At 39.1% G+C, this 12,779-nt stretch overlaps 1 protein-coding gene across 1 annotated transcript in view; it reads left to right on the plus strand.

The window, feature by feature from the left end:
- The window catches only part of LOC124775334, a gene marked incomplete at its 5' end in the record, with an annotated part of 310,733 nt that overhangs the window by 254,220 nt on the left and 43,734 nt on the right, over positions 1 to 12,779 (plus strand). The window contains 2 exons of the mRNA XM_047250165.1: positions 6,422 to 6,595; positions 6,857 to 6,939. Coding sequence (XP_047106121.1) covers positions 6,422 to 6,595; positions 6,857 to 6,939 — 257 coding nt within the window. The remainder of the gene's footprint in view (positions 1 to 6,421; positions 6,596 to 6,856; positions 6,940 to 12,779) is intronic.

Genomic DNA, 12,779 nt, shown 5'->3' on the forward strand with positions numbered 1-12,779 from the left:
GATGGTTCATGGTGGTTGATTGGTTTGTTGAGGTCACAGGAAGATAGACACAGGAAAACAGTTTCTGGATCATCAGGGCAGGATATTCTCTCTGATCTGAAGGCTCTGTCAATGCTGTTATTGTAACCAGAATCAAGCAAGACCAGAAGACACTGGTCAGTTGTCTGAGGGCATCAGTGGTGAATCACTGAAAACTGCGGAAAGACGAGAACAGTAATGGACGAACAATGAAGACAACATGACAAGTCCAGAACCAAATTGAGAGCATAGATGTAGCAACATCAAGAACTGAACAACACTGAGTACAATGAACAGCCCGAGAGTGCAGTCGGAACATGACTGAGGTCCGGGCCCCTTTGCTGCTAGCTTTATAGCAGCAAGGCCACGGGCACCGATAGGGTGATGCATGTGGCATGGCCCATGCCTAGTGCTGAGGGGGTGACAGCAGTGCTCACAGATATTAGGAGCACCATCTGGTAGCTGTTGTCTGGGTCCCTGCATTCTGGCAGCCTTTTGGACTCATCAGTCTGGGATATCAGAGCATATTTGGCTACCTCCTGCTTTCCAACTGCAGTTTTGGTGCCCATGGGTGCCAGAGCTGTAGGGTAGGGACTTCTTTACATAGAACGAGTGTCAGCTGTCAAAATGGAGGTACTGTTGTGCTGTTTTCTTGCATGTTATATACGAACAGAGGTATTTGTGGAGGTATGAACACAACCTTCAGGGCACTATAGGAAATAACATACACCATAAAATATTTTCATTAAAAATATTCTAGTCATTACAATAAAATATCAACAAAGTTAATTAAAGAATGTTCTTTTAAGCTTAGTATCACATTAAGTTATTTGTGTAACCATGCATAAAATAAGGGCAATGCAGCCATACACCTGTAGTAGACTGATGTGTGGAACATAGAAACATGTAAAAGAAAACAGTATTCGCTTTCAAGCTCTTGCTCTTTTTGTCGACACCCAAACATACAGTCCTGTGGCCACAGCAAGACTGATTATTGATTATCAATTATTTTTAGCCACTTCCTGGGTTGACAGAGGTGGGGAGGGGTAGGGGAGAATGCATGAAGATGGGAGGGAGTAGCAGGATAGAGTGAGGCAGATCTTTTGACAGATGACTCTGTGGCTGCACAACAAGAAAAAAGAAGTTCAGAGGGTAGAGCATATAAAAGATATAGATTTATAGAATGAGGGTTAAAGGGAGGGAGGGGGGAAAAGTAGAAGAAGATAGAGACAGAGAGAGGGGGAAGACAGAGAGAGAGAGAGAGAGAGAGAGAGAGAATGGGTGCATGGAGATTGGGGGAAGAGTGATAGGAGAAGGCAGTATACGATCAGGACAGGGAAAAAGAGTGATGTGCACAGAAGAGAGAAGGAGAAAGGTAAAGGTCAATGAGGCTGGCCAGGAAAAACTGCCTTCATAGCTCTTGTCAGCCCCTATGTGTTCAGAGTTATGCCATCTGAGCTGCGTAATGCTCCAACCATCTTCGAATGTATGACAGACAACTTGGTTTGATACCTTAAACGGGTGATGTCTCTTTGCTATCTGGATGAAACCATCAGTTTTTAAAGACATTTGAAGAACATCTAAGTGGCCTGTTAACTGTGTTGAAATATGATGAGACTGCAGGACTCTACCTGAATTGAGAAAATGTCTCTTCACCTTACAAAAAATAAAAATCTTGGAGCACCTAGTAAATGGTGATGGAGTTCTACCCAGTCCAGAGAAAATAAGAGAAGTCACAGATTTTCCAGCTCCTTGGCACATTCATGATATGAGAAGGTTTCTCAGAATGTTCACATACTACCAGCAATTCATTAAGTACTTCTGTACCAAGGCACATCTCTTGTATGAAACACTGCAGGGAGATGATAATTTTTTTTGGAATTAGGCACAATAAAGATCTTTCCTTGCTCTTAAGGAGTTGCTAACGTCTTCTCCAGTTCTAGCATTGTATGAGGAGAATCCTGAGACAGAACTTCACATTGACACCAGTAATTATGTTTTAGTGCAGTTCCAGTGCAAATTAAGAAAGCTGCTGAAAAGATGATACTCTGCAAGCCTGAGATGAACTATTGTTACAACTGGGAAAGAGTGCCTTTTATTTGTTTGGGCTGTCAACAAGTTTTGGCCATATTTATTTGTCCAAACCACTCAACGTCGTGACAGACCACATAATGTCACACTGGTATACGAAAGTGGACGCAAACACAAGGAAGCTGTCTAACTTTCAAGTAATCGTTTGATGGGACACAGCAGTGTGTATGAAGTCTCAGTCATCACTGCACTGAATAACCTTGTGGCTGAGCAGGAGGAAGATCCAGAACTGCTGAAAACCATAGAAGCCTTGCAGGAGGAGGAACTAATTGAAGGAGAATTCCAATTAATAAACATAACATTGGATAAGGGGAACAATTAACTACACACATCAAAAAAAGTTTTGGATCACCTCAGTTCCAAGAGTTCGGGAACCTGTACAGAAAACTGGCATAGATTTCAACATAAACATCATTTTTGCCCTTTTTATTGCTCATGAAAACCACACATTGCATGTCGTACCACCACACAATGAGACCTTCAGAGGTAGTGGTCCAGACTGCTGTATATACCATTACCTTTAATACCCATAGAACATCCTCTTGCATTGATGCATGCCTGTATTCATTGTGGCATACTATCCACAAGTTCATCTAGGCACTGTTGGTCCAGAGCATCCCACTCCTCAACTGCGATTCGGCACAGATCTCTAAGAGTGGTTGGTGGGTCATGTCTTCTATAAACAGCCCTTTTCAATCTATCCCAGGCATGTTCAATAGGGTTTATGTATGGAGAGCATGCTGGACACTCTAGTCGAGTGATGTCATTATCCCGAAGATGTGCATGATGGGGGCATGAATTGTCATCCATGAAGATGAATGCCTCACCAATATGCTGCTGATATGGTTGCACTATCGGTCAAAGTATGGCATTCATGTATCGTACAGCCGTTATGGTGCCTCCCATGACCACCAGTAGCATACGTTGACCCCAAAACAGCAGGGCACCTCCACCTTGCTGCACTTGCTGGACAGTGTGTCTAAGGCGTTCAGCCTGACCAGGTTGCCTCCAAATATGTCTCTGATGATTGTCTAGTTGAAGGCATATGCGATACTCACCAGTGAAGAGAACATGATGACAATCCTGAGCGCAGCATGTTGTTGGGACCATCTGTACCACGCTGCATGGTGTTGTCGTTGCAAAGATGGACCCTGCCATGGAAGTCGGGAGTGAAGTTGCGCATCATGCAGCCTATTGTGCACAGTTTCAGTCATAACATGACATCCTGTGGCTACACAAAAAGCATTATTCAACATGGTGGTGGTGTTGTCAGGGTTCCTCCAAGCCATAACCTCTAGATAGCTGTCATCCACTGCAGTAGTAGCCCTTGGGCAGCCAGAGTGAGGCATGTCATCGACAGTTCCTGTCTCTCTGTATCTCCTCCATATCAGAACAACATCGCTTTGGTTCACTCCGAGACGCCTGGGCACTTCTCTTGTTGGGAGCCCTTCCTGGCACAAAGTAACAATGCGGACGCAATTGAACTGCAGTATTGACCATCTAGGCATGGCTGAACTACAGACAACACGAGCTGTGTACCTCATTCCTGGTGGAATGAATGGAACTGATCGGCTGTTGGACCCCGTCCATCTAATAGGCGCTGCTCATGCATGGGTGTTTACATCTTGGGGCAGGTTTAGTGACGTCTCTGAACAGTCAAAGGGATACAATATCCACAGTCAATGACTATCTTCAGGAGTTCTAGGAACTGGGCTGATGCAAAACTTTTTCTGATGTGTGTATTATCCAGTGGGGCAGAAACGGTAGCTCATCATCCCAGCCCATCTACGACCTGCTGAACTGAAGTTTTTCTACAATGCTTCCACATTTGGTCACCCAGGATTTGTGAATACTCCAGACAGAATCAGGTGTAATTATCACTGGCCAGGCCTCTACTGATTCATTAGACACCAAGTGAGCCACTGTAAGAAATGCCAGTGATGGAAGCATGTGGTGCTTTTACCTCTGGGGCATCTGGTACCAGAGCCCTTCCACTGAATTGGAAGCATCATCACCCATTACACAGTCACCAAAGTTGTGCTGACTGTCAAAGCTCTGAAAATTACAAAGTTTCTTGTAAACAATATAATTTTGAAACATTGACCACCCATTGTGATGATCTTTCGATTGTGGAAAAGTTTTCCATTTAAGACTGTCAGAAGTAATTTCATGCTGTGATATCATCCACAGGTTAACTGCATACCATTCTAAGACGAATGGCCTCACAGTATGCTTTAATGAGATGTCAATGGATGTGCTTTCAATGTGTGTTGACATCAAATAAGGAGATTTACATATAATACAGCCACATGTGATATTTTGTATACAACACCGTGAAGCAAATGACATTACAGGTTTCACACCATTCTTTCTGCTCCACAGTTGTAAGGTTGAATGACAATGGATGCACTGTTGCCATTCAGTTGGATGATACTCAAGATGACTATGTGAAACACCTCATCACCAGGACCAAAGAAGCAAGGCAGCTGGCTCACATAAGAATGCTGGACATCCAGGAGAAATGCTGAGAGCGCTATAACGCCAAACACTGGCAGGTGAGACACAGCCTGGGAGACTGCGTATGGAATTTACACCTGCACTGAAAGCGGGACTATCGAAAAAGCTACTAACGTACTACTTTGGGCCATTTCGTGTCCTTCCTGGATTGTCAGACATCACATACAAAGTGGAAGATTATGACCCTTCATAAACAACATAGAAGGGCAGAGGTGTCACCCATGTGCACCATATGAAGCCGTACTACCATCCTGAAGTGCAGATTGACAATGGGGTCTCCTTGTTCAAGGAAACTGAAGACCTGCTCAATGATCACAAAGCTTCAGTGAGAGGGGCTACCTCATAGTGAATAGGATGTGACAATACAACTGGAATGCGAGGTTCCATCAATGCTGCCATACAGAGGACCAATGACAAGATCTAGATCCAGTGTGGTGTAGCCAGCCGGAGTGAGACCTTACGAAACACCCAAACACCAGGCCTCTGTTTCTCCAGGAGAGGGACCAGTGCTGCAAACTTTGCTACATGCAGTGTGATGTAGCAGTTAGCATAGCTGGTTGGTGTGTTGTAGGTTGCCAGTTCAAGGTTGACCCTTCACAGTTATTTGTTATTTAGTACTTATCAGTTCTAGAAGGTCCTCAAAATTTCTTATGTTTTTAATGTTTGTGTATCATGGAATATTCTCTTTTGTGTAAATAGCTGCACTCTCCATCCAGGAGCTTAATTCTGTTCTGGCTGTACATAATAAACGTGCTTGCAGTGCTAAGCCTTGTACTTCATTGATGACCTTGCTTTCAGATTTGGACTTGATTATGGTTATGACATGATAGTATCGTACATTTGTATGTTTTGTGTGTATGTTTAAGATTTTTTTACTTATATTCCTGTCTATGTGGTCCATTTCACTTAGTCTGTGGAAGGGACTAATATTTTTTTAAAAATATGTATTCTTATTTTATGACATATGCTATTTCCTTGAGGAACTCTTGACTATGGCTCTGTTGAGCTGAAAGTATAATTAATTGAATCAGGTAAAACCTGTTCCCTTGTCATTTCCCACACTTTTTTTCTATCTTTACACTACACACACACACACACACACACACACACACATACAATTCAATGTATTTTAGGTCTGTTACCAGAATTCTTCTACATGTTGCCATTTTTGCCTCAGATTATTTGTGTGTGGTATCCCTACCCTAAAATTCCCCCTGCATTCCCAGCTACCCCAATCATTTCTCATCCTCCACCTACACCCTACCCCTATGGCAGATGACCTGCTCATGAACAGTGAGTGTCACCATGGAATACATGTGTTTAAGAGTCGATGCACATGTGACTGGAAGGATGGGGGAGAAAGAGAGTGTGCTAGAAATAGTATGATACTTAAACTATGAAGGTAAAATGGGCCACTCATTAATCATCTCCTAGTGAAAAATTGTCATTGTGTATATGAGCACAGTTCACACTCATAAGTTAAAGAGACATAAAACAGCAGACGCTCTTTGGTTCCACCTACTTTCCTTGAGGAGAAGTGAGAGAGATATTGGGGAAGGTTAAACGAGATGGTCAGGTCAGTGAAAGCCTGAGGTCTGTCTGTGTGTGTGTGTGTGTGTGTGTGTGTGTGTGTGTGTGTGTTTGCATCAGCAGTTCTAAACATTTCTCCTCCTGAAGACACATACTGCCCAGCAATTCATTAGTTTTCTCAATTGAATTCTTCTGTGATACAGCTATGTCTGTTAAGAAATCTGTTAAATATGTATTGCAGTTTTATGCTTTCCTTTTTTTGCAGATGCTGGATATGATTCATCCAGCAATACCAGGAAAAATTTCCCTGGCAGATCTAAAGCGCTGTAAGATGACACCTATATTTTTTGATACATTTTTTAATTTGGAAAAATATTTGGATCACGAGCAGAGGGATCCATTTGCTTCCCAACGAGATCATGATACTGATGGCCATGAAGTAAGATTTTCCTCCCTTGCCTACTTTTATATTATTTTACAAAAGTAAAGATAGATTTCATTAATATAGTGTACCAGAGATAATTTTTAAGAGATGTGCTCACTACAATGGTTGAGCTGCAATAACAAGTAAGTGATAAACTGGTTTTTATTAATGACTACATTTAAAAGATTTTATTCAGCTGGATTATTAAACTGTCATTTAATTTATTAATTTACCACTCTCATACTTAAATAACAACACTTTTTATTACTTTAATAGCTGTCTGACTGGGATCGGTACGCAGCTGAAGAGTATGAGCTTCTTGTAGCTGAAGAAGGGGGCAATGAGCAACAAGATGATCTGTGAGTAAATTTTTCTTGCTGTGTAACGTAATATTGTTTGTTTATTCATTTGTTATCAGAATCATTTTTGTACAGCACATGCACATTGTGATGTACAGAACACACATTTGATACTGGACAATTCATAGTGTGGGATGATGGTTTGATGATGTGAGCTAATTTGATGAAGATTTAAAAACATGGTTTTATATAGTTATTATTTATTACAGTTTTATTTTAGTTTCGTGTCCCTCTCACTCATATACAAAACAAATACCTGGCATAGTTACGGATTAAAACTTATTACAAGGATATTACAGTTTCTCATTTACGTCCCCACTAGTCCACTCTCCTCTCACTCTCTGACACACACACACACACACACACACACACACACACACACACACACACACTCTCAAAGTAAAAGACACAGTTTTCGTAGTTGGAGATGGTGTAAAAACAAAACTTTCTTGCACATCTTGCCATGGCCACAGGAGTGTGCATAAGGTGTCTGTGTGTTTTTCTGTGTGTATTATTGTTGGAAAAGCAGCTAGAGTGTGAAAGCTAGTGTGAATGCAGTTTTTTGTTATGTATTAGTATGCTCCACATATCGATCCGCTATAGGAGAGTGGTTGCCTTTTCCTTATTTTACATATTACATTAGTGTTTATTTCTTTTACAGAAATCATTCCTGCAGTTGATTTTATACTTCTTTCCACACATATGGACCAAAAATTTGGATACAGTGTAAAAGCAATGATCAAGCAAGAAGGTTTTTGTACTTTTATTAAACAATGTCAGAGACTTCCTGTTTTTATATCTGATGGCAAACTGTTGTAAAGTTGAATGCTTGGTTAAGTGGTGAATTTTTAAAGACAGAGGTACTCATTTTTTGAACACGGAATTTCGTCTTTTGTCTTGTACCATTCACATTTTGCTGAGTTTTGCAATATTATTTTTTACAAACCTATACATTTTTAATACATAGACATTCTTTTGGAAGAAAGATCTGCAACTGTCAGTTGGCTTTGCCCTGTTCATTACTCTCACAGCTCTCTTCTGAGTGAGGAGCATGTCTGAGCTGTGTTTAAAGTCTCTCCAGAATATGGTACCCTAATGCACTACACTATGGAATTGTACATAGTAAGCAGTGTGAATAACCTTCGGGCTTGTGCATTATGCGAGGATGCACAAGACATAGCACTCTTTGTTCAGCTTACTATTAGCTTTCCTGATGTGTCTTTACTATTGCAAGTTGTCCTGGATCCACGGGCCTAAAAATCTTTTTTCTGACATTTTCAGAGCCATTTAATTTCATATCAGGCATAAATTTCTAGTTTCTCACAGGAAAGTTGAGGAAGGTGATTTTCTTTGTGTTGACTGTCAGATTAGTTCTGTCAGACCAATCACCCAACTCACCTGCACTGTCAGTTATGGACTCTTTGAGCTCTTGGACATTTCTACTAGTAAGAAGGATACTAGCACCATCTGAAAAGTGTGTGCTGGTAGTGGCACTCATGTTCATATTCATATTTATTCACCGTTAAACATTTTACATGTAATCGGTGTCATATAATAAAAGTTACAGAGACATTGTGTACATTTAAGTATACATATATTTGACAAGACAAATTGCCTGCATAATCTTATATTTCTAATTTTGTAATATATATTCCTTTCAAAAAATGTACCGTCAAAATTTAATATCATTTATTGCACTCTCTTGAAATTCTTGAACTGTTTAAAATACTTTACTTTTTATCCATTTTGCTACTTTTACTTTTAATTTATCCATGGGCATATAATGTGCACTTTTGGGTAATTTGTTTAAAAATGTGGGTGCTGGATACTTATAACTGCAGTGAATCTTTGATAGTCTGGCAAACAGGATGTCAATTGTATGTCCATTTCTTGTGTTATGTGAATGCATTGCCATTCTAAGGTCAAAGTTATTTAAAGTAAGTTGTTTATGTAAAGAAGGAACAGAATTGTTCCAGGTATTGAGCCTTGTGGCACATCTTGTGCAATATCACCATAGTTGGATGATATGTTTTGATATGTTCTTGAACATTGCATTTTATTGTTTCCTGTTTGTGGAATATGAACTGACCCAGTCTGAAGCAGTATGTCTAGTAGAATTTTGTGGTGTATGACATCAGATGCTGTTCACAAATCTTGGAAGATCCCAACTGCTTTTTGTCTAGAGCATCTAGGATGTAATGTAGGTGCTCGTATATAGCAGTTGTTGTGGGTTTATTTCTCTTGAAGCCATGCTGAGCATCAGAGAGAAGCTGGTTTCTTCCAATAAAATTAATTAATCTTTGATGAATTAATCTCTCCAGAAGTTTACCAAACACAGGTAACAATTATATGGCTCTGTAATTTTGCCCATTAGTTTTTCACTTTTCTTTAAAATTGGGATAAATTTTGCCACTTTCATACAATCAGAAAATATTCTTGTCATTAACCATGAATTGTACACATTAGTGTGTGGGGTAGATATTTTTTTATGCTGTTTTTTATGATAATATCATGGATTCCATCAATTCCAACCAGTAGTGTATTTTAAGGTTCTTGTGGTTCATATAATTTCATCAGCAGTTGTTTCCCAGAAGATTGTAAATTCTACAGAAGCTTTTATTTTCTTTTGTCTGTTGGATTTGTATTAGTTGATACTTTGCAGTAATTTTTGTACTTTGTAGTAGTTTCTTTACAACACTTCGTAGTAATTGTGGAATATATTTGCAACTTCTCATGGGTTAGTGACTCTAGGATTGTGGATCAGAGTTTTGGTTACATGTTCGTGAGACAATTGGTTTTTCTTATGGTACTCCACACTGCCTTTGCTTTGTTTGAGGATGTTGCCACACACTGTTATTTGCCATTCGCTTGGCTTGTGATATAACTTTCTTAAGAATTTTGGAAACTCCAGGATGGACTAATAACAATATTATGAAAAGGATAGTTGCTACTCACCATATAGCAGAGATGCAGAGTCATAGGTAGGCACAACAAAAAGACTGTCAGCAGTAAGCTTTTGTCCAAAACGCTCTTCATCAGAAATAGACAATGTACACAACACACGTACTCACACAAACACAACTCAGAACGCACATGACCACAGTTGGTGGATGCTGAGGCTACAGTAGAGTCTGTGGTCAGGTGTGTGTGTGTGTGTGTGTGTTTGTGCGTGTGTGTGTGTGTTTTGGTGTTGGTGTTGTCTACTTTCAACAAAGGCCTTGCTGGCCGAAAGCTCATTTTGTGAGTCTTCTTGTTGTGCCTGTCTGTGACTTAGCATCTTCGCTATATGGTGAGTAGCAACTACCCATTTCATAATATTTTCTGTCTTAAGTATTTTGACTTATTGATTAACATAACTCTCCTGAGAGATGGTGGAATTATTATTTTTATTTTACATTTTTTATTTATTTATCATCAATTTCATCAAATCTTTGATCTAGGAGATCTAGGATATAGGCCCAAGCTTATTTTGCACAGTAATACACAGTTTTAAATACATACTACATTACAGTAAAATTGATTCAATATCATAAATAATTTTAAACACACAATAATCATTCCATTTTTCTGCTGCTACAAAATCATTGAAAGTTTTCATATTTTCACTCCTGTAACTTCTCACTTTATTTGTGTATTTTTTGTTGCAGCTTGAAGGGAGTACATTTGTAAAGTAGTAGAGGACTTAGGCATAGTGAACACTATAGCCTGTATTCAGAGGTTTTATGGTCTAGTAGGGACAGTACATAAATATCTGGCCTAGAGTTGTTTTGATATGATTTTTAAAGGTGGGGGAAAAGTTAGTGTAGCTTTCAGACTGAATGAGCTTGTGAGAGTCACTAGAGGTTCTCTCACATATTTAGGTATTATAAGAACTTTGAAGCGTAAGTGGTCTTAATTGAAGAGTTTGCCTAGAAATGTTACTTTTTATATGTGATAATCACATTGATTTTACAGACAAAGTCAACTGCAGTTATCCTTGAAGTACACTCCAGAACATACAGATTTAAGTAGGGGGGAGATATTGGCAGAAATGAAGTGGGGATGTGCAGGTTTTGTGCCATACCTGGATAGTTCACTTTATTAGGGCACTGCCAATGTAAGACAGTGTCCAGGTTTGGATACCAGTCTGCACACAGTTTATTGTGACAAGAAGTTTCACTAAAATATATATTAATGACTTGCCATTCTATATTCATGAAGATGCAAAGCTGGTACTTTTTGCCGATGATACAAATATAGCTATCACACCCAACAGACAAGAATTGACTGGTGAAATTGTAAACAATGTTTTTCAGAAAATCATTAAGTGGTTCTCTGCAAATGGGCTCTCATTAAACTTTGACAAAACACAGTATATACAGTTCCACACAGTAAATGGAATGACACCATTAATAAATATAGACTTCGATCAGAAATCGGTAGCTAAGGTAGAATATTCAAAATTTCTAGGTGTATGCATTTATGAGGGGTTGAACTGGAAAAAACACACTGAGGATCTGCTGAAACGTTTGAGTTCAGCTACTTATGCTATTAGGGTCATTGCAAATATTTGGCGATATACATCTGAGTAAATTAGCTTACCACGCCTGTTTTGATTCTCTGCTTTCATATGGCATCATATTCTGGGGTAACTCATCATTGAGTAAAAGAGTGTTCATTGCACAAAAGCGTGTAATCAGAATAATTGCTGGAGCTCATCCAAGATCCTGCAGACACTTATTTAAAGAGCTAGAAATCTTCACTGTAGCCTTACAATATATTTATTCACTTATGAAATTTGTTATTAACAATCCGAACGAATTCAAAAGTAATAGCAGTGTACATGGCTACAACACTAGGAGAAAGGATGATCTTCACTACTCAAGGTTAAATCTAAGTTTTGCTCAGAAGGGGGTGAATTATGCTGCCACAAAAGTCTTTGGTCACTTACCTAATAGCATCAAAAGTCTGACAGATAGCCATATGGCATTTAAAAGGAAATTAAAAGAATTTCTTAATGGCAACTCCTTCTACTCATTAGATGAATTTTTGGATATAGTAAGTGGGTAATTTTAATTTCCCAACCCCCACAAAAAACAAAAAAAATATTGAGTGTCATGTAATATTTTGTGTAATGTAATATCTTGTATAGGCACCTTTTATTAACCTGACACATTCCACATCGTTACGAAGTGTCGTATTCATGATCTGTGGAACAAGTACTAATCTAATCTAATCTAATCTAATTAAAACATCTGACAGTCAAAAATTCAAGAGAAGCTGGGGACCAGGGAATTAATAGAACTCTTGGCCGGGAGTACTTTGGGACTGTATGATTTACTAAGTAAAAGCTACCTACTCAGTTCAGAGCAGATACGGTCTGGGTAGAATCTATATTATTAAAGGAACAGTAAGTTAAAAGTATTTTTGAATGAAAATTGAATACTGTTACTGCAGTTGGCTGATAGTTAATTATATACCTTCAGAAAAAATCAAATAATGTCATATGTTTATAAAGGCAGTTGCAGCAGATGAATAAGAATTTTATCATTTCATTACATACATAAAAAAACATTGATTTAATGTAAAGGACACTCGTCAGTACAAGTCATAAATTTACCGTATAGGGGAGATGCTGAGTTGCAGATACGCACAAGAAAAAGACTGTCACAAAATAAGCTTTCTGCCAGTAGGGCCCTTGTCAAAAATGACAAAACACACACACACACACACACACACACACACACACACACACACACACAAAACCTTACGCAAATGCAACCCACACATACGTGACTGCAATTTCTGGCAGCTGAAGCCACACTGCGAGCAGCAGCAGTGTATGATGGGAGTGGCAACTA

This window comes from Schistocerca piceifrons, chromosome 2, assembly GCF_021461385.2.
Source record: "Schistocerca piceifrons isolate TAMUIC-IGC-003096 chromosome 2, iqSchPice1.1, whole genome shotgun sequence".
Taxonomy (NCBI): Eukaryota; Metazoa; Arthropoda; class Insecta; order Orthoptera; family Acrididae; genus Schistocerca; species Schistocerca piceifrons.